Genomic DNA, 27,061 nt, shown 5'->3' on the forward strand with positions numbered 1-27,061 from the left:
CTTTGCTGCCCTTAACTGAGTGTCTCCAAGAGCACATTTCACTATTATGACAAACACACATAGACTCGCGGCTTGTCACAAGCCTACATAATCTGTATGTCATAGATCATAAAAAAATGTCTGTATGCTTTCTTCCCCAGGTGTGTGTGCAGTGGGTAAACCCATGTGTCTGATGTTCGAGTACATGGCCCATGGTGACCTCAACGAGTTCCTTCGTCGCAGATCTCCAACCCAATCCGTGCGCACCCTCAGCCATGCCAGCCTGTCGGGTCGCAGTTTTTCTTCTGAGCTGGAGGCGGGACTTCTCTCCTGTGCTGAGCAGTTGTCCATTTCCAAGCAGATCGCTGCAGGAATGGCCTACCTCTCAGAGCGCAAGTTTGTCCATCGTGACCTTGCAACCCGGAACTGCCTAGTCGGGGAGGAAATGGTGGTGAAGATCGCAGATTTCGGCCTCTCCAGAAATATCTACTCTGCTGATTACTACAAAGCCAACGAGAATGATGCAATCCCCATTCGCTGGATGCCCCCAGAGTCTATTTTCTATAACCGCTACACCACTGAATCGGACGTGTGGGCCTATGGCGTGGTATTATGGGAGATTTTCTCCCATGGGATGCAGCCGTACTATGGTATGGGTCATGAGGAGGTTATTTACTATGTGAGGGATGGTCACATCCTCTCTTGTCCTGAGAACTGTCCTCTGGAGCTGTATAATCTGATGAGGCTTTGCTGGAGCACACACCCATCAGACAGGCCCAGCTTCAGTAGTATACATCGGATACTGGAGCGAATGCATCAGAACACACTGAGCATGAATGCTGACACCGAGGTCGACTGCTAACCTGGGACATTTTTGCAAAAAATATTTCTCTCTTTCTCTGTGCAAAAAGACACAGACTTATGTAGTGCTTTGGTGCCTGAAAACACACTTTAAATGAACCCTAACACTGAGCAAGAGCATTCATAGAATACTCAAACAGTATATTTCAGTAGATTTTTCTTTTCATAAGAACCACTCTGGTGCCCATACCAAATGTTTTTGTATCATAAACAAAACTTGCATTTTCTTACTTGTTTAGTTCTGCAATTGTTTTTAAAGAATGTTGTAGTGCTTTCGACCTAGCCCGCCACTCCTTGCTATTTACCAGCCCATATCCATCAGAAAGGTCTGCTTTATTTATGAAAGATGTTAAATGCATCTATGAAAAGACTCCCTGACCCCAGCGCCTAACCATGGTTGTGTTGGTTTGGTGGGGGTCAATTACTAAGGGCGAAACTTGGCAAAGGGGGTCCATTAAGAACCACAAATGATAAGAGGCTGTTTTCACGCAACCTATGGCAGGCCTAGGTATCACTATCATTAACAGCAGAAAGACCCCCTCTCAGATGAGGTGGTAAGATGTGTCTTACTTGCTGTACAAAGCTTATCCAGCTTTTAGTCTGATGCTCATCTTAAATAAATCACGGCGATTCAGAGCAATTTGAATTAAAGTCAGTGTAAAGTGAATAAAGTTTATGATTTTGCATCACCACGCTTTGATGGTGAATAGCATGCATGTCGGAATCTTTATTAAATTGAATCACCCTCACGAATGAATCAAACATTGATAATAGCCTAATTTTATGTGTGATCCATGATTATGATGATGATGATGATGATACCGATGGCAAAAATAGCACATTGTTAATATTTTACAAATCATGTTTTTAGGGGGGCTCATGGCTTCTTAAAAGGAGCCAAGCTCCCACTGGATCCCCTGTAGTTCACACCCTGCCCTTAGCCACTGTAAATACAGATGCACTCAAACATTATGCTTCATCCATTGCATGTAGAATTGTTGGATTTCTTTTTTTCCTTTTGAGCTGTCAAGCCGTTGCATATGGTCAGACTGCTAAACATTAGGGTTAGAAAGAGGATGAGCCACTCTTGTTATTGTCACCTCTAGCAAATTCCAGAGCAGCACACAATCACTTTATACCATTGCTGTTGATTGTTTTGTATAGACAAGTTGCTATTCCATTTTTGGGCATTCTCTTTTTGTTTCTTTTATTTGTCATTTTGTTGATCTTTGTCTTTTCATTTTTGTTATTTTTACTTTGTGACAGACACAGGGTTTGACATAGCAAGTAAATTATAGCAGCATTGGTCAAATTTGTTAATAAGTTAATTAATGAATTCTTCTAAATTGCATCATCATCGCACACAAGTCTCTCGCTCTGACACACACATTTGCTCAATTAGCTTTGCAGAAGCTTATTAAATAAATTAATTCCTCTGCCTTAAAATAGGCTCTTTAGTGAGTGAAGAATGGCCAAAGTGTCAAAAATATCCTCATTCTGAAAGACTAAATTTTTAATTGGTTCTCGCAAAGACTCTTTCTAAGAGATCAAACTCGCTCTCTGGTCTCATTTCAACTGTGTAAAATTGAATTAGGTGCATATTATTACACAGTTTCAGCCCAGTATTACCAACATCTCTTTGTCATAATCAATACCTTTCAAATGAATGACATTTTTTATTTCTTTTTAAATGTGGTGTGATGTTTTTGTTATTTGTTACATAACATAATGGTGCAGGTTTTGCCTTACTTACTTCCTTTTAAATATGATATTTCTTTGTATCGCTTGCAAATAAACAGAATAAACCCATTTGTATTTGAGATCTGGACAGAAAATGCCCATATTTCGCATAAATAGTTTGCAATATCTTAATTTCTCCGGAGCAAAGAGTTTGAAAGATGGATAACTAGACGACCAAATCACCAACCTAGGTACTTAAATTTGCTGCACCACATAGAAAGTGCTTGGGGAAGCAGTGACCCCACCTAGGCTGCTGTGTCTGATATGGCTTCATGGTGAGTAAGGAGCACATCCATAGACATACTTTACAATGTGGTTGCCGCAGTGTTACTACTCACCACAAGAGGGATTGGAGAGGTGAACTGTGAAAAACAGGTTTGCCATTCAGAGCTATGTGCATCATTTTTTACAGTGAATTTCTGTGTGCTTTGCACAACATCAGTTCTTTGTATATGTTTGTGAATGTTTCTGTGTTTGCTTCCTTGTGCGTGTATATGAGTTTTAAGGAGGACGTGTTCGTGTCTGTGTGTGTGTGTGTGTGTGTTTTGGGGATGCCCAATGTAAACTGTTTGAAGTAGGCAGAATGGAGTTGGCTTGGACTGGTCATCCTTCTTCTCTCTTGTCTCACTCCCACTTCCTGCTGTGTTCTTCCCTCTCCTCACACCTCCTACGGATTACTCTGTTTGCACCATTTTTAATCTAGTTTCATTCCTTCCTTTCTGGAGCTTGTAGACATTTGATTTGGATCCAATGCCAAGAAATATGAGGGCCACATTACCTGACCTCAATACCAATACAATACTTATAATCAGAAGCAATCAATATGTCATAGTTTATGAAGTGAAAGCATTATTAATTTGCCATAGAACATGCAGTACAAAGTGTTATATGTACCTGACTAGCAGGGTTGGGGAGTAACGGATTACACGCAACAGTGTTACGTAATCAGGATACCAAAAAAAGTAACTGTATTCCGCTACAGTACAGAAAAAAAGATGTAATCAGATTACAGGCACATTTTGTAAAAATCTGGGATTACTTATAGGGATTACTTTGAGCAGAAAGTTCCCATGAAACGGAAAGCGCAATGCTATTTGCTTCCTTATATGTACAAGTTTCCTGAAACAAACGTGTCGCAGATAATAAACAGGAGCCAGTAGCGCTGAACGTGCCTTCAAGCTGTCATGCAGACTCTGTGGACTGGTTCCAGGTCCCAGTGAGTGAACACGGCAGCTGGACCAGGGCCAAACACATTCTCCAAGACGGACAGAAGCCAGTTCGACCACTGGGAATACAGTACCCAGGTGGTTTTCTTGCCAGGTTTGGCAGTCAGTTTATAGGACCGCTAGCAGCACAGCTAACCGAGCTAAGAAGCTACAGATGTATATAATGACAGATAATGTAAGCTACTAGTAGTAGCTATCCATCAAGATCTTATGTCCATCAAGAAGCTCTGGAAATCATCTTGGTACTGGATTCCCATTGGTCTTTGAGGTTGTGTCCGGTCCTGTTTACATTGTGTTCACTGGGAGGCTGCTGAGGACGTTTTTTTTGCCTGCTCGCCCGGCTCCGGTTCCCAATCTGGTGCCCCACCCCGACATCATTCCCTGCTGTACCTTCATAAGACCTGAGTAGGTGACTTACTGACTGAGCTACTGGTGAGAGATTATTTCCACACTCCTTCTCACAGGTTGATCACATGTGGCAGACTCAGATATTTTGCCAGGTTGAACTTAAACAGTCAAAATGTTGGTGATAAAATTCTGAGAAAAAAAATCACACATCATTCTGCTGGTTTTGTGTGTCTTGTCAATTATTTGGATTGCATTTGATCCAAAATTGAGCAACAAAAATGTTATGCATACTGCACAAATTACAGCAAGATATTGATTATCACTGCAGACTCACTGTTTGACTGATCTAAAAACCCTTTGAACACTTGATATCAGCCATCTAGAGAATGTCCATGTTTATTTTTGGTAGCCAAGTTTGGTTACAATAGCTTAAGCCAATTTTGATTTAAGAGCATTTTTGTGAAATTGTACATAAAGATACAAAATTTCAAATTTATGGAAAACAAAAATGATTGACGTATCAAAATTCGCCAATCAGTTAATATGACAGGCTCAGCTAGAAGCTCAAACCAACCAATTTTATCCACACTAAACACCCATCAAACACCAAGCATCTAAATAAGCCTATATCACAACAAAAATCTAATCCCTGAGTTCAGCTGCATAGCTCACATCACTGAAATCACCAACATTACAGACTAATTAGCTGGATAAAAGTAACAACAAATGAGCCAATATACATTTACAATCATAACCGCTGACTTACTTTTGCAGTTCTCGCCGTATCCAGTCCAAAAATAGCTAATTTGTTGACAAAAATAATCCCGGCCGCCATTTTGGATATTGTGCAATACCTGGGAGCTGTGTGCCTGCATTCTTTTTGCATTCTTCAGTCTTTTTCTGCAGAAAGGAGTCTTGCTTTTTCACACTCGTTTTTTTTTGCGTTTTAGTAGGCAACTCGTAGGAGGTACATAGACATCCAGGGTATCAAATGAAAGGTCGGCTTAAGCCGGATCAATTGATGCCCCCCATCACTGTGGGGTGTTCCGTTCTCACACTACACGCCTGTAAAGCACCGGGGTGATTTTGGTCATAGGAATGTTTATCATTATTCACTGTTTTTATCAATATTTCAATGTTATGTTATTTGGAACTTGGTTATATGGATATAAATAGTGTTTTAAAGATAACTCCCAATAAAAGTCAACATTGTATGATAACTGTTTCATCAAATTTGCAGTTACAATTGCATTCTAGGTGTACTTGCAGATATTCAGTTGCATTATAATCTTCCTTATGATGGTTTTGATGGTTTATTGCATTAAAATATAGTTTTCTTTTACCAGGCGAGGATTTATATTCCTTAGCTTCTGACCTTTCAAAGGAGACCAGAATTATGCATCTAGGCCAAATGGTTGAGGAGTTATTCCTCATTCATTTTGGGTATGTTATTTTAAGCGTTTTTCCTGGAAAAGGGTGCCTGTCCCCAACAGATCACTAATCACTCCATTCTTGTGCTACAGTCTTCCCTCATTTCACCCTGTCTTTTCTCATCACCTCCTCTCCTTGCTACTTTTGAGCCATCTTCCTCTTTCTTTCCTCACTCTCCATCACCACTGTTTCCTGTCTTATCTGTAGATGCAGTCAGTTCCTTCTCCCTGTCTCCAGTAGCATTATCTTTCTTTGAAACGTTTTAGTTAAAATATGTCGCACAGCCAGCTGCAGACACTAGGAAGTAAGACTCATTCACTGTGAATTAACCGATTTTTCCTTCTTCAAACAAATGATTTGACTGAATGGACTCTTCAAACTTCCTGCCAACTTGCAATAGAAGCTCTCGATGTTTGGAGACCAGAGATTTATACTGCCATTTATACTGTTTGGTCATGATAATCTTCTTTGGACTAGTACATCTTTGCAGCAGAGACAGCAAAAATAGTGTTTCAGAAATAGCTCCATGTGGCTCAATGTGTTCATTTTTTAAATGTTTCAACAGAAATGGAACATTCCTGGATGTCTTGGCATGTTAGCAGCTCAGCTTTTAATGTCTTGTTGACTTTTCCATGTATCATACATTTAGCTAGCAGCAGGAATGCTGATTCTGTCCATTCAAATCATTAGCTTTAACTTATCTGCCAAACATGCAGCAGGACATTTGACCAAGGGGACCTACTGGTCAGTCAGCAAGTCCTGCTGGTTGTTTAGGAGAGGGCATCAATTCTGTGTGGAACAGTTAAATTCTTCACAATCATCACATTTCCTACACTGGGAGCCAAGGAAAGTGTCTACATTGACTTTATGACAAAGATGTGACATACCCCTCACACTGCGACAGCACACAGGAACCTCCTGTGTGGCCACACTGGCTCTGATTGGCCCATTCAGGGAGCAACAGGAAGTAGGGAGACATATATCAGTCAACTGAAGGCTAGTACTCTAAAGCTGTGGAACAATAAACATAGCAGAGTGTGCTATTAGTCTGTGCACACACACACACACACGCACACACAGAACATTCTTTCCTATAAAAACATTTAGCCACCGTTGCATGACTGCTGCTTAATTCATGTCACACACGACACACAGTGGCCCTAACCACTCTTACAGTAGCATTTAACATACACACATGTCACACTTGTTTAATGCAATCCTCCATGGAACATCTGCTTTATGTCACAGTTCACATTCTGCAATGTAAAGCTGTAAAGTTAATTAAACTTAATTAATTAATTTTTTTTACTTTTTTTTATTTTATTTTACATTTGAGTCGTATCGCTCCGGTACTCTTCTCATATCATGAGGACTGAATGGCTCTTGTCTAGGGATTAAGTGTCGTGCTCAGCTGCAACTTGCTCCACAATGTTCACCAGCTAGCCGCTAACTTTGACTGTCAGCTATTTGTTGCTAGGTCAGTAGTGTTCAACGAGATTATCAGAGCTTTGTTACTGCAAAAAGATGCCTGCTGCAGCTTGAGAAGATGCTAAAAGATGCTAAAATGCTCTGTTGAGCTGAGGGGAACCACAGAGTCAGTTGATACTTGTCTATGGGTTTGTTACAACTAACTAGCGACACTTTTTACATTACACACAGTCTTTCACCCACTGTTTATATACTTTTTTGGAACTCTAAATTGTTTGGTCTGCAGGTATAAAATAAATGTTGAGTTTCTCACTTGATCATAACTGAAAATATATTCACTTTCCTATGCCCAAATTACTAACAGTAACTCAGTGCCCATTGTAATTCTAGAAACTCCAATCACAATGAGAAAACCCATACCTTTTTGCACTCCAGAATATTGCCAGGTGATTTCCATGTAATTATGCAACCCTATTAACACTATTTTGGAGATACAATGTGACCTTAGCCTCCAAGCCACTTGGGACAAAAACTGATAAAAATTCTATATAATACCAACATGTTCTGGCTGCATCAAGCGAGCCAAGTCCAGACACACCACCTCAACAGAGAATTTATAAGTGTTAGGGAACTAATTTATTGAGCAACACCTAAAGCTGCACAGCCATGCAAACTACACTGTGAAAAAATAAGTGCGTCAACATTTAAACACATGGCAACACATGCAAACAGTCAAGGCTGTCTAAAATGTGTGAACAGCCTCAAGGTCTATAGATTATTTGGTCTAGCAGTCTGGGTCTGTGAACCTGTGTGTTTCCTTGTTTGCCTGTTACTGACTTTTTTGGATGTCATAGAAACGAAAACAATGGTGTAGAACAGATAGCAGCCACAATAGCAAGGCTAAACATGTAAGATAAAGCAAGGCCTTTTAAAAACACCATTATCATCAGGTCTTTTAGAAACTCTTTCTTTTTCTTTCTTTATTTCAGATTAAAGAACACGCCGTGACAATAATTCAGACTTTTCTCATGTTTTTATTGTTGCTGGGATATTAACACTATGACTTTTGGTGGACATTCATTGATATTGGCCGGTACAGTATAGATAGTATGGAAATAACATTTATGCTTGTGTCACAATTACTTTCTACAAACTCCTGGTACATGGTTTGAGGCAATATTTCACTTTGGAAGAACAAAATGTTTCACACTTACAGTTTGTCAGTCATTGACCTTATAATGTACATATTATCATGCCATTCATAGTCTTTTGGATGAACAGGTTAAAATAATAACATCTCTTAAGTGCAACACACACCGGCTGCGTCATGTGATGTCATTTGAAGCCCATAGCCAACATTGGACGCACCATTCAAACAAAATAAGAAGTAGTCAGGGAACAACAGAAAAGATGTGAGAATCTGGGCAGCTAATCTGATAAAACTGTTGCCTTTCGGGAAAGTTCCTTAAGTTAACACTGAGGGAAAGGACACTGGCGTATGCTGACATGCATGACAGGGGAATGACGTGTGTCGTGACTGCTGGAGTGTGGACAATTGAACTTGTTTTGACCCCCAGAACGTTGATCAAATATTTTAATTTAGAACAAGACCTGATATTTTTATCAAATAATATTATGTAATCTATATTTATGAGTATGTACTCATTGTATTTTTGAGGCTGTGTTGTGTATTTTCATTATTCAAAAATCATGTTCTCTGGTGAAAACTTTCTTCAACACTGACATTCATCTTTGTTCTACTTTAAGGCATTTGCAAAATGAAGGTGTTAGGAACACACTAACTTAAAGAGGATGTTAACACCACCTGGAAATCTTATTTTTGCTGACCTCCGTTGGTCTAACTTCTCACCTTGCTGCAGTGATGTACAAGTGTACTCCAGGACACTGTGACATCACTGCTGGGTGTGGTCAGAGGTGAAACAGATTTGAAATTTGAAGAGAGGGTGGTTAAACACTCCTTTTCAGACTGGTGTTAAGTTAGTCTTTAAGGATGAGGACTGGGATGCACTGCACACATAAATATCAAGTTCTGGGTCACAAACAAGTTAGTAACTGTAATCGTGTCTAAAGGAAATTCATTGATTAGAGTCATCATACAAAGGGCTAATAAAACCATAAAACCCTTAAGGAAAATCCTACAGTACACTTGGACAGAGTATAGCACAGTTAAATTTAAAAACACAGAAACACTTTCCCTTTGGTGATTAACTTTGAATGATATATTTTATATATATTTATATACATACTGTACACATATACTTACAATGTTGTACAAAGACTGACACACTGGTAAACAAAGACATACAAAAACAGAAAACTTAGTTGGTCTGCTATACAACCTGAATCAAAACCTTGTTAGAAAAATGGTTACAGTGAATGTGAAAGGTGGAGGGTTGGGTCCAGAGACATAGATAGACAAAGTCTGAACAACGAAATGATGAGACAGAAGTGAAACTTCAAATTCAAAGGCAAAACTAATTAATTAAGTTAAATTGGAAAAAAACGTGCAACATGTAGAGGCACAACCAGGAGATTAAAAGGCTTTCTTGCCTCATAAACAGGGCAACATTTTGGGAAACTTCGACAGGCAAAAATACCAGCTGACTTCATTTTAGCACTGCAGCTTAAATCCCTGACAAACATCTTGCTTCCTGGAAAACATTTGACTGTGTTTTTGGCCATGATTCCCACTTTTCTGTCAGCTGTTAGGAGCTTTGTCTATGTGTTTTGGCCAGAAAGTGTTTTGATTCAAGTCAGGACAAAACGTCCAGCTGGCAATTTTTAACATCGCACGTCATAGCATCACCATACTGACTTGGCTAAGAATCTCAAGTTAATAGTAGATGTCAGGGAGTGCACTTGTGGAAATAATATAACACCATTCAACACTGCACTGGCTCAACTCTGCCTCACCTTTCACAAATTCAATTCATTAAGAAAAACATCCTAAAGGCTACTAGACCTTTGAGTTTTATAATAAGAGTAAACTGTTATCCGCCAATGTTTTCTGTACACCTTTAAGTAAGAATTGGGTGCCAAAATTGCTTAACATTGTGATATGGTAAACAGTCCATGATGCTGTTTTGGTAAACATCAACATATATGTGCCAACTTAATTCACTAGGAAGGTATACACACATGATGTGACAGTGTTCCTTTTGGGGATTGGATATCCAACTGAATCGAGAGTTAAGGCCATACAATACAGTTCATCTTTGCTTCTCAATGATGATTCTCAGTTTGAATTAAATGAAAACAGCACAAGAGGGATGCCACCATGGGGAGGGTGACGGGGGGAGAGGGGAAGGGATACCCTATATGTGTATGCAAAACATTGCAATTATTTGTATCAAAAACAATATTATAACCACAACCCTCTCGTATGGTGACATAAACAAAACATAATACATTTTGGATGGGGATCTATACTTAATATCCACAATAACACACTCACAGCAAAACATGTGTCCATGTCATTCAGTTTCTGGTTAATAGGAAAGATATTTTTGGTAGCCTCAGCTTTACTTTGTGTTTAGTGCTAATTAGCAAATGTTAGCTTGCTAATAAGCTCAACCAAGATGGGGAACATGGCAAATACTATCTGCTTTACATCAGCATGTTCAGCCTTTTTATTATAAGCATGTTAGCATGCTGATGTTAACGTGTCAGCTCAGCAATGCCCCACAGAGCCCTCCTAGTGTGGCTGTAGACTCTTAGACTTATCAGTAGTATGCTCAGTTAAAAAATGGTCCCATATGCTAGCTAGACATTCTAGCTTTTTCTTCATCTCAGCCCCCTGTGTTCAAATTCATCTGGTGACATAGTTGTTCCCACATCAATGTCTTCAAATCCGGACAGCTGGTGGTAAATAGAGTGAGTCAGTGTTTACAGTCCAAACTGTTTATATCAGATACTGTATCATTCGTAGCAAAATTTAGTTTGTAAACTACAAATTCAGGCAGACAGAATGGCCCAGCTTGTCACCTCTCATCTAGTTTTCAGTCATTTTTAGTTTCAGAGATCCTACTCGTGCCACCAGAGGGCAATTTAACATAAACACTTACACACTTCGACCTCTTTTCCTCAGTCAGCCTCATGGACTCAGAGACACTTGATAAAACCCGAGAGAGGCAGGCAGCTCAGCACATTTCTTATCCTGATCTGAAGTCTGTTAACGCTCACCAGATATGACCTTCACCTTGTCTCCACATAACACTGTGTCACAGAGTCTGCGCTAAAACCGCAAACATCCTCCTCCCCTTTTTGGTAAGATCCCTGGAACAACTTGTCTCTAATTCCTTAGAGGGAATAAACAACTCAGGATCCTGGACCCTTTATGTATTAAAGTTGGATGAAAGGAAGAAACTGTTGGGATGCATTGACAAAAGCTTTTTAGTGGGAGAAGTGGATTAGTAGAATACTAAGTTTTTAGGGGGTTTACAAGGTTGCAAATTAGTCATGGCTAGAAACCTGTATGCATGGAATCTACTTTGTATTCTTTATAAAGCAGTGTTCCATGCATTTGTCCCTGTCAAATAAACATTAAATAAAAAATAATAAAGTAATAAAAGTAATCTAAAGATGAATTTGAACAGTATTACTGTATTTTTTTGATAAATCAAACATGTCAGTATTAATACATATATGTATTTTTAAGCATTATCCATCATCCCATAAATGTTTCACTTTGGAGAACAAAGGAAACAGATTCAAACACTATTCAGAGCCTTGAGTCCCCGCAAGGTAATTTTTAAGTTAGGTTAAGTTTGAGGTTGTTGGAGAGTTACATGTTATAAGCACAACACGGCATATGTGCGATCTGAAGTCTTTCCTAAACTACAATAAAGGAAGAATAGTGCTCCAAGACCTAAAATGTCACAACTAATACAAGGAGTCAGATAGTGTCATGTTGCATCTGTACGTAACATGTACTGTATGGATGATGTTATGATACCTTTCTTAAGAATGGGAATCAAGGGGTCAAAGTCTGAAACCAACGACTGCGAGACACAATGTTAGAGAAGACTGGAGAAAGAGGATGGGTTATACTGGCATTACCTTCATTTCACAGATTTAAATAGTTCATATCAGCGTTGTACATAACACATTCAAAACAAATAGAAAATAATAAACAACTAAACAAAAATACCAACAGCCTATCAAGAGTCCTCAAAGATCAGACTCCTCCCCTCTTCTTTCCCCACACCGCGATAAAGTCTTGTCATCTTTCCTCATAGTCGCCATCATCTTCTTCATTGTGATTTCATCCAGCTCATCATCAACTCTACCTTATCTTCATTCTCAAATTTATCACGTTGCTGTCTTTAGTTCATATCATGTTCGCGGTCCCTCTCGAACTACCCTTGCTGCCATTTACCTTCTTTCAGTCAGTATCTCCAAAAGAGATCAACTCCTTCAAGCAGTTGGATTAATCTCCGCAATCTCCAGCCCTCCTTTATACTACAGAGTGTTCGTTATGGTGGTGGTGGTGGTGCATACCGCCGCTCAGCACCGTGTGGTTGATGGATGACGCCGACCGGTCAGATCCCTCTGCCGCGGTCCCGTTGACGTTTTCCTGCCGCTGACAGCACAGGATCTGCCTGAAGGTGGCGCTCATCTCCTTGTCACGGTAGGAGTAAATGATGGGGTTCATGGCCGAGTTGAACTCGGCAAGAAGCAGGAAGAACTTTTCATAGTCAAGGACGTTGCAGCTGGCACAGAAGACGTCAAGAAGGAGGATGACCAGGCCGGGGGTCCAGCAGACGATGAATGCACCTGAGGAGAAAACAAGGCAGAGAGAAAAAAAAAGTTGAAAATAAAAGATGTTTTTCAGGAAGACAGCTCTATAGAATGCTTTTACAATATATGTACAAAAAAGTTTTGTGGTGTCCAACTCTTAATGGGAGAAGAGGCTTCAGAGTGCGCAAAATCATTGCTTGTGTTATTTATAGGTTATGCTAGTTGTTGATCCTTGACCTTTAACATCCATCCTTGATGTTTTTTTTCTGCTTATATATTCCATTAATGCTGTACTCCACGGGCAAGTGTGCACGCACACACACGTGCACACACCTCTACAACATCTAACTAGGACCACAATGCAAAGAAGTCCTGTGATGTTTTTTTTGATGCTTTAATTGTGCGTGAACATATTGAAACCATGTAAGCGTCCTTTTAAAATGAATTCTTAAATAAACAAAACAAAACAAAGACCCCCATGAAGTCACAGAGGTTAGTGACATGATTTGACTGCAGTAAAAGTTCAGTTGAGTAACTTGTTTCACTTTACCAATTTTGGCCTATGTATGTGACTCTTGAATTTCACTTTATGTAACAGTAGTTAACATACTGTATTTCACCGAATCAGTATATATGTTTCTTATTTATATGTTCAGGGTTTTGGCATTGCAGCACTAAGGCATGGATCTCCTGGATTAAAGAGGTGGTATTATGCTCATTTTCAGGTTCAAAATCTTAATTAGGGGTGGTACCAGAACAGGTTTCCATGGTTTAATTTTCAAAAATCACCATATTTTTCTCATACTGCACATTGCTGCAGCTCAACTTTTCACCCTATGTGTTGTACGCTCCGCTCTTGAGCTACAGAGTGATGCATCTTACTTGTACAAAATCTTTGTTGGGAGTTGCACATGTGCAGTTCCCAGGTAAGGACTACTAGCCAATCAGAAGCAGAGAAGGGCGGGTCGTAAGAAACAAGGTAGTGTGATCCAAATCAAAGCTGCTTCAGACTGCGACCGTAACCTAGCAGATGGTATAAGTTACTCACAAGTCCACAACATCATTGTTCCACATCTTACCATTGGGACTAAACACTGATCTGTAGCCGGTGTTCTGACGATCTATGCTGCCTTGCCGAAAAATGCTACCATAGCGCAAATCAACTCTACTCGGCCCTGCTCCGTTTTCCATTGCAGGTAGTACCCAGAGATAGTACGTAGCTTGTCGTCATAGCAACGCCACACACAACTGCCCGCGATGTAATGTTCAATGCGACACACACACCAGCGATCCACACACAGCTTTCTCTTTTTTAAGTTAAAACGTTTCCATTCCTCAGAATGTAAAGACAGATAAGCGGTATGAAAACCTTCCAGCTGTGTTTTCCTCTGCCGTTGTTGCTGCAGCGGTCTGTGTGACGGCGGGAGCAGAGGGCTCTGTGAGCGGGCGGCTAGCCGGCCTCACACGCTCCTCCCGCGGATTGGCACAGGCTTCCCCCGCAGCCACTTGCGGAGCTCCTCAACTCCGAAAATATTCAAGCACATTTTTGTTCTGCCATCACTTTTCGTAAAACTGTCAATATTTGAAATCTACAAAGCTGATTTCTCACCTCAGAACTTCTCAGAAGTGGATTTAGTGATGAAATTCCATACGAAAACTGTAAAATATAAAACTTTCTGTTGGTTTGAGGGCGTGCCTGACCCCGCTAGCCGCTTGGCAAGCTTTATGACGTGTTTTCATTGTGACGTCACAAGTAAAGGAAGTGAAGGGCTGGACTACAAACAAGCTGTTTTCAAGAGGTTCAGAGCAGAGCTTTCTGTGGGAGATGGGAACTCCCTTTGGGCTGGACTTTGGGCTTTTCACTTTGCAAACCTGTTACATGCACAAAAAAGATATATAACTCAATAAAGGAGAGGGAAAAAGCCAAAAAGCATAATACCACCTCTTTAAAGTTTAAATGACTCATGAATTACATTGGAAAAATTATGTCATTTGGATTCACTCCAACTTGAGGAAGAATGATTCACTTATATTTACTGATAACTTGGTCAAAATGGTTAACAGTGTCACCTTAAAATTTAAACCACATTATGTTGTACATGGGAAGCACCCTGCCACTTAAGCCTTCGATCTTAAGTGAATATTATGTAAATGTGACATCCTGGGTTTGAATAAGGCCGACAGCTCCTTGTCTTCCATCTCTACTGAAAAAGCAAAAATAATAATACGATGTTGGCCCTGAAAATGTATCCTACAACACAACCACTGATCAGGTGATGTATAGTATCTCACAAAAGTGAGTACACCCCTGACATTTTGTAAATATTTGATTATATCTTTTCATGTGACAACACTGAAGAAATGACACATCACAATAACACATCAAACAGCCATTAACGTTTAAACTGCTGGCAACAACAGTGAGTACTCCCCACACTGTGTGGGAGCCAGACTTGGTTGTTTCTCTTGAAACACACAAAACTCACTCTATAACCACATCAACATCACTTAACAACCACACCGCCATCAGTCTACACAACAAAAACGCCCAAGTCACTATAACCACATCTAAAACGTTTTACAGTATTGACACATTTTGAGTACAAAGTACTTTTGTTACAAAGTCTTTTCAAATAGTTGAGTGTTATTGTGGGTGCATTAGGTTAGCAGTTACGGAAGCCCAAAAGCATAAAATACCACTAAAAATCGGTCTTTTAAAGTCATGATTAGACACAGTGATACAAATAATTCTAATTGATAATTAAATAAATGACACAATTCCATTATCTTTATCAGTGTAAATCAAAATTCTATTTATCTCCCATTTACTTTCACCACATGGTATGATCTTAATTACACCTGCCTTTTTTTTCTTGGGGAAAGTGGGAATTATTTCATTTTTTATCATCTGATGTTAGGGAAAAAAACAAATACATTTAATTTTTTTCTTTTCACAATTTTACATGACTTGCTATGCTATTTAAACTCTTTATTGCTCTTTTCACTAATGATATATTACAATATAGTACTGTATTACTTAACTATTCACAGTTGAGATCACAATGACAATTTGTCACTTTTAGGTCAAGCTTTCAAAATAAAAGCCCACTGTCACAGAATAAATCAGAAATGAGAAACAGAAAAAAATCTATTTCAAAAGAAAACAGAATAACATAAAATGCAATGGAAACTGACTTGCTAGTCACATTATGCTTTTCTATCAAAGCCAATAAGTTTAAGTCAAACCTAACTTAATTGCAAATCACACTATGTGTTTTCCAGTCACCAGTGCTTTCCAAAACTGTTAAACATGGTCATTTCAAAAAAAGATTAATATGATGGTTAAAGTTAGATAAAGTTTAGGGAACTAAAACTTCATGGTCAAAGTTAAAAGAGGCTGTAGGTGACGGGATGGGATTCTTGATATCTCTAAAAATCTGAACAGCTGGCCAGTCACAGTCAACATCTTCCACTATCCCTCCCTAAATGGGAAACATCTACAGAAACATAAATCACTGACCTTCATGCAGGTGAGTACAATGCATCCTCAACGCTCTGATTAGATGAGGTGTGTTAATGGAGGGGGGTCAGTGGCTCATTACTGTCAGTTCATTCAACAGATGCAATTTCTCACAACTATAAGACAACTGTAGGACATTACACTCCTCAGACAGTATACAAAAAAAAAGTTTTGATGAGAAATTAGGCAAGCAGACAGAGAGAGAGTGGTGACAGGCAGGACTGTTATCTGTTAGTGTTCTGCAGGCGGCAGCTGCAGCAAAGGCTTGACCTCACTTCCCAGCTATGCAGGCCGACTCTCCAGAGTTAGATAAATTTCTCAAACAGCTTCGCAGCCCGGCAAAGAAACTATCTCAACTATTTTTCTCCAAGTGGAACATCTTACTCTGAACAGGACAAGACTAAGCACAAAAAAAACAGGACAGAAGCACTCAGAACTTCAGTCAAGAAAAACAAGAAAAATACTTCAGGTCAACATTGTGATTATATTCCATGACCATATTTCCTGCCTTTGGCAACACTGTCTGATTTTGTGTTGGTGCTGATGGAAACATAATAGTCATGAAATCGACTAATCAACTACAGCCTACAGTGTTGTTTAAATAAAGTAAAAACTATATACTACTGCTAAAAACTAAAGAAACAAATACATAAATAGATTCTACATTCCACTAGTTTCTTATTTTCTTTCATATAACCTGCTGCTTCTTTAAGATTGTAAAGTGTAAAATATGTATATTTGCAGGATGTTTGTCTGGATTTTCCCTCAGAATGAGGAAGAAAACAGCCTTTGTGTGAAGGTATGACCTGAGAGGTTTGACCCTCGGATTCTTTCATTTCCTCTCTGAAGCCAGAGGTAAATAATTGCTTTCGATACACCTTCATCTCAAATTTGCCTCTTTAAATTGCCCTCACAAAAATTTGTTGGAAGAAACAAATTTGTTTTGTTTTTTGTTTTTTTGCCAAACCTTGTCACTACTTCAAAATGCCACATGGAGGGAAAAGAGACCAGAGAACTGGAAAGTGTGTAAAGGAAAATAAATAAATAAGGCTCTGACAAAGGAATAGAAAAATCTGGAAATGCCTGAAAAAACTACTTTGACACTTTCCAGATCCAGAATTAGGAATTACACAGAAGCATGAGACATGTATCAGTGTTGTGTCCTACTTGTAGCAACAGTTTCCTACTGTATGTGACACGTGACATTTGAACGATCACCTTTAGCAGTGACTTGTCCTTGTCGAAAGCCAAGTTGCTCCACAATACTGGATAACCTTTCAGCAATTCAAAACACCCAGAATCCATCCATCCATACATCCATCTTCATCCACTTATCCGGGGTCGGGTCGCAGGGGCAGCAGCTCCGACAGGGGACCCCAAACTTCTCTTTCCCGAGCCACATTAACCAGCTCAGCTTTGCCTTACGGCTCAGCTCTCTTTTGGTGAACAGAGTGTAATACAACGGTAAAGCGAGTGCAATACTGCCCCCGCTGCTCCGATTCTCCAACCAATCTTCTGCTCCAATCTTCCCTCACTCGTGAACAAGACCCACGAGGTACTTGAACTCTTTTACTTGGGGTAAGAACTCATTCCCTACCTGGAGTTGGTACTCCACAAAGCGCAGCCCTGGCGAAGGCCAACCCTCACCTGGAAAGAGTCCGACTTACTGCCGAGTACGCGGACACAGCTCTCGCTTTGAATGTACAGGGATTGGATAGCCCTGAGAAGGGCCCCCCTCACCCCATACTCCCGCAGCACCTCCCACAGTATCTCCCAGGGGACCCGGTCATACGCCTTCTCCAGATTTACAAAGCACATGTAGACTGGATGGGCACACTCCCCTGTAATTGGCACACACTCTCTGGTCCCCCTTTTTAAACAGGGGAACCACCACCCCAGTCTACCACTCCTTGGCACTGTACCTGACTTCCACGCAATATTAAAGAGATGTGTCATCCAAGACAGCCCCTCCACACCCAAAGCTTTTAGCATTTCTGGGCAGATCTCATCAATCCCTGGGGCTTTGCCACCGTGGAGTTGTTTGACTACCTCAGTGACTTCCTCCAGGGAAATTGACGAGAAACCCCCATCAGCCTCCAGCTCTGCCTCTACTAGAGAGGGCATGTCAGTTGGATTTAGGAGTTCCTCAAAGTGTTCCTTCTACCGCCCAATTACCTCCCCAGTTGAGGTCAACAGGGTCCCATCCTTACTGTACACAGCTTGGACGGTTCGCCGCTTCCCCCTCCTGAGATGGCGGACAGTTCTCCAGAAGCACTTTGGTGCCGACCGAAAGTCCTTCTCCATGTCTTCTCCGAACTTCTCCCACACCCGCTGCTTTGCATCTGCCACAGCAGAGGCTGCAGCCCTTCGGGTCCATCGGTTACCTTGCAGCCGCCTCCGGAGAGTCCTCCGAGACAACAAATCCCGGGAAGGCCTCCTTAAGTCGGACGGCTTCCCTGACCATCGGTGTCCACCATGGTGTTCGAGGGTTACCGCTGTTACGGCCGCTACTGGCTGCCTTAAAGTAATTGTGTTCCTTAGTGCTTCTGGCTGTCATGCAAATCCCAGCTGTGTGAGTCCCTGTCAAGGATTGGTTCCTCTGGAGCTGGGACCGCCTACTTCCTGGTTGCTGTTCCTGTCCCTTGAGGCACCTAAGACTTTGAGACCACAGCTTCCCGCTGCGGCTTCAGCAATAGAGGCTTTGAACATTGCCCACTCATGTTCAATGTCCCCAACCTCCACAAGGATGCCAGAAGAGCTCCGCCGGAGGTTTGAGTTGAAGATCTCACGGACAGGGGCCTCCTCCAGATGTTCCCAGTTCACCCGCACTACCTGTTTGGGCTTACCGGGTCTGTCCAGAGTCTTCCCCCACCCCCTGACCCAACTCACCACCAGATGGTGATCAGTTGACAGCTCCACCCCTCTCTTCCCCCGAGTGTCCATAACATGCGGCCTCAAATCAGCCTTCGGCCTAGGGTGCTCTGGTACCACTCTGGTACACTTATGAGCATCCTTATGTTCGAACATGGTGTTCATTATTGACAATCCATGACTAGCACAGAAGTCTAACAACAAACACCCACTCGGGTTCAGATCAGGGTTCCTCCCAATCACGCCTTTCCAGGTATCTCCATCATTGCCCACATGCGCGTTGAAGTCTCCCAGCAGATCTATGGAGTCCCCTACTGGAGCCCCATACAGGGTCTCCAAGAAGGCCGAGTACTCTAAACTGCTGTTTGGTGCATATGCACAAAATCCAATGAATAACAAATCTTTAAGGAGACACGGAATTGAGCAACTAAACTCCAGGACATTTCTTGTAGGTTCTATAAAGTTTGGAACCAGTGTGCATGGAAGCTCACTTCTGCCAGGGAAACAAAATAAATGAAATGATGAAAATAATAAATAAACATAAATATGAGATACTAAGTCAAGATTACGAAATGGTACGTCAACATTCTGACTTAGTATCTCATCATTTCTCCATGAAGAGTAAATTTCTTGACTTTTTATGTTGAAATTCTAACTCCATAACAATTAAATATGACATAATATCTCATATCATGACTTAGCATGCATTTTTTTTTAACTTATATCAGTATTTGGACATTCTATCTCATATTTTAGATATAAAAAGTAATAATTTTGGCACTGTAAGTCTTAATTTTCACTTAGAAAGTCAAACATTTGTCTGTTTTTTGACTTCCAGTGAGTATTTTTTATTATATTTCCTAACTTTCATCCTTTTCCCCCTTTTCCTGGCGGAAATGGGCTTCCAGAAGAGAGAAAACAGAGGGCTATGGGAACAAAAATAGGGAAATAATGGGGACCAGACAACGGCAATGAACTCCACACTACCACAAACAGACGCAAAACTCAGGGTAGAAACAGATAAACACTCACATGTGCAGACACGAACACACGCAAACACTCACTTACATAATTATACACGGCACAGATAGATGGATGAACACTCAAACACAATGTGAAAACATTTGGACGCCGTTGAGAAAGCACTCAGAAAAAACATCCTTTCCATCCTAGCATGCTTAGACTTAAAAATCAGAATTACAATCACTTTCAGCATTTAAGGTCTTTGCTTCGTACAAAACCTTGGGGGATTGTGAGCAATGATTTTGAGGTGTTCTTCTGTCGCTGCACACAACCTCAACTAACTCACCTAACACAGTGTTTGTTAGGAGAGGCTTAACTCTAATCGCTTTTATGTCATGTGTCTTCCAAAGGAAATGCATTTGTCATCATTAAGATATTTATGACGTTGTTTTTCAGTGTTCCTGACACATTGTCTGCAGCTGCTAGTTCTATTGCCCCCAGTCACATGTAGTGTGCTACAGATTTAAATAAATATGAAGTTAAATGGCTTAAGTGATCATGCTGGTGGTTTTGCACACTTAGTTCTTCAACTAGAAATGACATGTTTTTTTGATTGCCTGCATTTTTATGTGGCCATCAGTCATTTGGCTATGCTTTGAAAAACAACTTGCAGAGATTTAAAACATACTCAAGAAAGGTAATGAAAATTAGTCATTTATCCAAGTCAAAGTTATATTTCTGGTAATAATACAAATGATGTACAGTACATTATCTTTTACATTATAATCAGGGTTTGCCCTTGTCCTGTGAGGTTGGGGGTTTGGGTATCGGTGTGTGTGAGTGGCTTCCATGGACAATGCTGTTGACAGACTGACACTACTTCCTCAGTAGGAAGCAGTTCCAACTGTAGACATTTTTCTCTGAGGTGTGGATTGTCCAGAGTAACAAAGACTCTAGAGAGACTTTCTAGAGAGAGATGTTGCTTTTACCTCCGTGAACCACTGTGCCAAAAGACAGTAAAACAACATCCCTCAGAAAAACGTTGTAAGGGACATGGATGAACAACATATTTTGTCGTCTAATTTGGAGGACTTGTTGGGAAGACTAAATGTTGGACTTCGACCAATCATAGCTTGCTGTCTTTAAAAATCTGCGTGGCATAAATTATCAAGATGTGGTACTAGTCATGCTATTCATTTTGTCAGGAGTTTTTTAGGCTTCCACCATGACGCACAAGAAAAACAAGCAATTGTTGCACCCAACGCTAATTTTCAGTCCCACCGCCCCATAGCTGATACTGTGTAGTCTGAAGCAAGCGGGAAACGTCCGGTCTGAGACGTGAGTCCAACGCGGAATTCCCTGAAACCTGCATTCTATCTAACGGCCAGCAGAGGGCGACTCTTCTCGTTGAAAAAAAAAGTCCAGTTCCATTTGATATAATGGTAAAATGACCCTACTTCTCACCTGAATAATTACCTCAGTAAACACTTTCCTAATGCGTTTATGGTCTCAATCGCTAGTTTCATGTCTTCTTCAATACAACATGATGTTAATTTAGTAAATTATGGTCCCATTTAGAGGAAAATAGACCATAAAGCAGACTATGCTTCAGGGCGAGATTATCTATGATTGACAAGTCGTTATCATGGCACCTGTCAGTCAGGCTAGAGTGACAGTGTGCAAATTTGACCAATGCCGCTGTAAAAGCTTATTAGGAGTTGGCTGTTCACTTTCTCTGGTGAGTAAATTTTGGTTTAAGACTTGTTCACTCGACAAAATGGTCAACCCTGTTAAAATGACAGTTAATGTGAATTACAGATGCACCTAGCTAAGCAAGCTAACTAGCTCCAAACACGGCCTTCTGCCACCATCTCTTCCAAATATGGTCACGTCCGGTGCCGCTGGTTGCAAAAACTCAACATGGCGGCTCCCAAACTCGAGGCTTCAAAACGGCAGTCCACAAACCAACGGGTGTCGTCACGATGACTACGTCCACTTCTAATATACAGTCTATGGTCTGAAGTCACAAAAGTATGGTGGTTAAAGACACCATAATTGACTTGTAGATAAGACCTGTGGTCTGCCACTACGAATGTCTAGATCAATCGCTTGACAAGCACAACCATCCAAACCATCCTCGTCCCTTTTAGGTTTTGCATGGCTATGATATATGATATGATTTGACTCGGATAGAAAATATTTTCTTAGACCACAAGAGGGCACTTGCCAGGAAAATAGTTGCAGTTTGTCTTAAGTGTTTGAACAAACGACCAATGCATTATTTTTCCTAATAACTTTTAGAATTATATAGAAAAAATGTCAGCAGGATTAGGGTAGGGGTAGGGTTAGTCAGTAAGTCAATATTTTGCTGTATCAAGTAAAACACATAATCACAAAAACTCCCGTAAGGCCCTTTAAGTCTCTAATCCTTGTTGTTGTCAATGCTGTGTCTCACACATTTTGCTGATATTTTCCACATGTAGCAACATACTTAACTCATTATAGGGCTTCAAATTCTGCTATCTGGGATTTTCATGCCTTACAATTATTTCTCACATGTCTTAATGCCGCCTTAAGTTTCCACTGATGTGCGATTCTCTCAGGCCCTTGAAAATGAATAAACACTAAATTAAATTACTGCTCTCATTCTTCTGTATGCCTCACTCCCTTTCTTCCGATTAATCTCTCTATCTGTATACCTCTCTCTGTCTCTTTTTCTCTTGCTGGTTTCCTGTCCCCAACCCCATCCCCCTTCCTTTCACTTTCTTTCATCCTTCCCTGAGCCCAGTGAAATAAGTCAGCGGACAGAAACCATTATATGTAATTCTGAAATGGCCCGGCGACTTCCCGTTTGTCCGCAAAGGGACTTCTTTTTCCTCTCCCATCTTTCCCACATTAGTACACACACACACACACACACACACACACACAAACATGTTTACTTATGACACTTTTGGGGACATTATATAGACTTACCCTAACCCCTAACCCTAACCAATACTTGCCTAACTCTAACCCTAACCAGCTGTCCCAAGTCAACTGGTCTTTAGTCAGAAATGTGTCCCCGAAGATTAGTACACACACACACACACACACACACTCAAGATTAGACAAAAGTTCACATTCAGTAGCTGAGTGTTTACAGTTATTGATAAAGAGGCTTGCGGTGTACGCACTGATGGAGTCTGGTGATGGTGTCAGAGTGATCTAATGGCTAGAGAAACATGCTCTTGACTGGAAATACACTGAGGTCTTTGATATGGCAGTAATGAAGGTTTTATGTTCTGCTAGCACAAACAGGCTGTCACATATCTACAGTGACTCACTCACTTCAAGTGCAAGATTTCTGGTTTTTAAACCTTACTTTTCTCTTTTTTTCTTACTGTTTGGTAATAAACATATAACAATCTTCAGTAAAAACAATGCACACTGGCGCTGTAATGTTCTGTTATGGTTTAAATCCAATCCAGATTCTTAGCTACAGCCATGCTACTCAACACCAAATTCTGAATCCCATTTTCTAAAATTGCATCTGAAATCAAAGCAGCACTTTGGTCCTTGGTGAACTTTTAAAATAATACCAGTCCAGTCCTATCCTGCAACTGTGTTGTTGACAACATTGTGTACCATGTGTTGGTTACATTCTTTTCTTCTGCCAGCTGCTTGGTGCCACCAGATTCTGTTATTGTAATTCCAGCTATGAAAACAGATGTTTTCTAATTAGAATCATCTGTTACTCTGTCCTAGAATTCACTGGAAACAATCACCCAGTCATGTTCACCCATGAAAACACACATTTAGAGCCTGACCAATACCGGGCTTTTGAGGCCAATACCAATATATATATTTGGGACATAAAAAATTTGATAATGGCATCCAGTATTGGCTGATAACGCATAAGAGTAGACTTTTTAGTCCTTTTTAAATGAATTGTAGCCAAGATATTTTGAGAGCAGGGTATTTTACATTTATCCAAAACATTTGTCCAAATAGCACTAGCTGCAAAGAAGGTTTAACAGTAATCGACTTTCGTTTTTTTAAGACTAATGTTTTTGCTAGTTCAATAGTCCCTACGTTACTTTTTATTGGCCCAAAGCAATCGGGCCACCGTTATTGTTGAGCCCTGCCATGTTTAAATGTTTTTATGATATGCTTTGCAGTATGTCACCACTATGTCTTTTGTCAGTCTTTTTCATTTCTCGTTATGTTTTGCCTATGTTGTTTGTTACTTATTGATATGTGTTTTACCTGTCTTACTACTATTCTGTATATTTTATTACTTGTGGACTGTAATAAGTAATTTTATGTCATTTTAAATTTTTATTTTAGGTTGCCCTCATAATAACTGGCCAGGGACAACAGATGAAAATTAGCCTGTTGAGCTAACTCTGGCTCATTTACAGTTATTTTACTGAGCACTGTCCCTGTCAAATAAACAAATAAATGAAAATGAAAATGAAAATGTCAGTCTCTGATGTTAATATATAGATTTTACTCATGGATAGGAGTTAGGCTGCTGTGTAAATGAGCACTTTAGAGATATAGTGATCTGGTAGTATACTCAGGAAAGATTGTGAAAATGGATGGATTTAGCCAGAGTAGTGGCTTAATTGAATATTAACAACATATTTCTTTGGTTTTTACATGGTTTGAATTTGGTTGTTGCTCCATGGGGCTTTATAGAACCGTGATAGAGAGTGATCAAGGTGAATTTGTGCATTATACTTTGTCAATTAGAGCAAGCCAGGCAGCCTTCTGTGTTTGAGAACTGCGCTGGTTTTTTTTAAATTGCCCACTAGAGGGCTGCAGTGCCACAATAACCAGCCTAGTTAAAATTAACGAAATGACACAAAAAAAGATTAGTTCATTTTAATGAACGAGATTTGGTGACTCGAGTCTTTCAAAAGAGTGACTTTTCCCATCACTAGTCTGCATGACGGGGTGGGGGTGGAAACACACACTCGGCGCTACTGGTGACTGTAAACGCCAATCATTGTCTGCGACACGTCCCTCCCTAGCTTTGTGTTTTTATAGAAACACATACTATAGGCTGCATAAAAAGAAAGCACTGCAGCACTGTGTGTTCTGTTTCATGGAAACTTTCCGCTTAAAGTAATCCCTATGAGTAATCCCTGATTTTACAAAATGTAACTGTAATCTGATTACGTCTATTTTTTCTGTACTGTAACGGAATACAGTAACTTGTTTTTTGTATCCTGATTACGTAACACCGTTACATGTAATCCGTTACTCCCCAACCCTGACAATAACTGCGCTGAAGTCCAGTAGCATCACTGTGAAAGGTTGCTGTTGGTTCCTGTATGATAAGTGGCAGTTATTGTGTTTCACCCCAGTAGTTTGGATTTGTGTATTTTTTGCCTGTGTTAGCTCCTGCCACTGCATGCAGAATCAAAGAGGTATATGACCGTCATATTATGCTTTTTGGCTATTTCCCTCTCTTTTTTTGAGTTATATATCTTTTTTTATGAATGTACTAGGTTTGCAAAGTCCACCCCAAAGGGAGTTCCCATCTCCCACAGACAACACTGCCTGCACTCTGAACTGCCTGAAAACTTTGTAGTCCAGCCTTTTCCCTTTCATCCATGTGACGACACATTAAAATGTGTGTTATAATGCTCGCCAAGCGGCTAGTCCAACGCCCTCAAAAACGCACTGAGCTGCAGTAAACAGTTACAACACATCCGCCTGCAGCCTCTCCTCTCCCTTCATCCAGGCAGTCAATGGGCATAACGTAGCTGTGATGTAGAGACAGAGCTCAGTTATAACTTTATGGGTAAAAGATACATTTGTCTCAAATTAATAACTCACCACTCTGAAACTGTTCTTCTTCTTCTTCTTTGTGGCTTTATGGCGGTTAGCATCCAAAATGTTGCTTTACCGCCACCTTCTGGATGAAATAGTTTCCCCAGTGCAATAAATTTACAGTGACCACCCCAAAGTACTCCCATTCAATGCATTGTCCGCTCTATGACTCAGATTCAATTGTCTGAGATGGTGTAAATCCTTTCCTCAGCGTACTGACTATTTCTTCTCCTGATGTGTCTACAATGTCCAAGAATCTCCTTGCCACATCCAACACCATCTTAATCCTCTGTGACTTGCTCTTAATTTCCACAGCACAATTAACCACCATAGCAATAAATGCCAGAAATTGCTCCTTGTCCATGCATGCATATCATATTCTGCTCCTCTTCACACTCCTCTCTTTCTCTACATACTGCTGCCACGTGTCCATATTCCTGACAACAGAAGCACCTTAATGGAGCTCTTTCATAAGGCTTCACCCTGTAACTTATATAATCTAAATATACCCTCTCTGGCAAATCTCCATCAAAAGTCAAACACAGAATTACTTTTCTCCCTTTCTCCTTGGAATGGAATCTTGACAAGTCTTCTTGCCCCACAAACACCTTCAATACCCCGAAATTCCTTGTCTTCCACTGACTGTAGTACGCCACTTATTACTCCTTTCTTTTTGATTTCTGACCCAAGTGGGAAGCAACTGCCATAATCTTTATACATTTTAATCCTCAAAGCTTGATCTCTCTGCCGCCTTGACACACAGTCAATGATAACCATCCCACTCCTTATTTTGATTGACATCTCCGAGTTTTTCTCCAACAAACTTTCGAACCATGTGCGAATCCTTGAAGATCCCACCCGTTCTTGTCACCGCTATCATACCAACTCAATACATCTCATCAGTTCTTCTCTCCTGGCTGCCATCACTTGAAACACTATCCTTCTTTCTGCACATGTGCAATTCCTAACAAAGATCTTGTAGAAACAAGATGTATCACTCCATAGCTAAAACGAAGCGTTCAACATACAGGTTGAAAAGAGAAGCTGCAGCAATGACAAAAAACATGAGTTTTTTTGAGAATGAAACCATGTACACCTGTTATGGTACAAC

The 27,061-nt window shown here is 40.3% G+C and overlaps 3 protein-coding genes across 5 annotated transcripts in view; 1 reads left to right on the plus strand and 2 right to left on the minus strand.

Annotated features, from left to right (window-relative positions):
• Positions 1–2,550, plus strand: part of musk (muscle, skeletal, receptor tyrosine kinase) — a 34,596-nt gene extending 32,046 nt beyond the window's left edge. Inside the window, exon 21 of the mRNA XM_046067684.1 lies at positions 141–2,550. Within this exon, the coding sequence (XP_045923640.1) occupies positions 141–841 (701 nt within the window). The 3' untranslated portion in view covers positions 842–2,550. The remainder of the gene's footprint in view (positions 1–140) is intronic.
• The window catches only part of rassf6 (Ras association domain family member 6), a 54,414-nt gene extending 49,293 nt beyond the window's left edge, over positions 1–5,121 (minus strand). For 2 of the 3 annotated variants that reach the window (XM_046067466.1, XM_046067469.1), the window contains exon 1: positions 4,921–4,947. The gene's annotated coding sequence lies outside the window, so the exon portion shown is untranslated. Of the gene's footprint in view, positions 1–4,920 lie in introns of all 3 variants that reach the window. The other variant, XM_046067468.1, reaches the window with a different exon arrangement.
• Positions 5,122–8,027: 2,906 nt separating this feature from the next.
• lpar1 (lysophosphatidic acid receptor 1) overlaps positions 8,028–27,061 on the minus strand; it is a 46,185-nt gene continuing 27,151 nt past the window's right edge. Inside the window, exon 3 of the mRNA XM_046066820.1 lies at positions 8,028–12,809. Within this exon, the coding sequence (XP_045922776.1) occupies positions 12,490–12,809 (320 nt within the window). The 3' untranslated portion in view covers positions 8,028–12,489. The remainder of the gene's footprint in view (positions 12,810–27,061) is intronic.

This window comes from Micropterus dolomieu, linkage group LG13, assembly GCF_021292245.1.
Source record: "Micropterus dolomieu isolate WLL.071019.BEF.003 ecotype Adirondacks linkage group LG13, ASM2129224v1, whole genome shotgun sequence".
NCBI lineage: Eukaryota > Metazoa > Chordata > Actinopteri > Centrarchiformes > Centrarchidae > Micropterus > Micropterus dolomieu.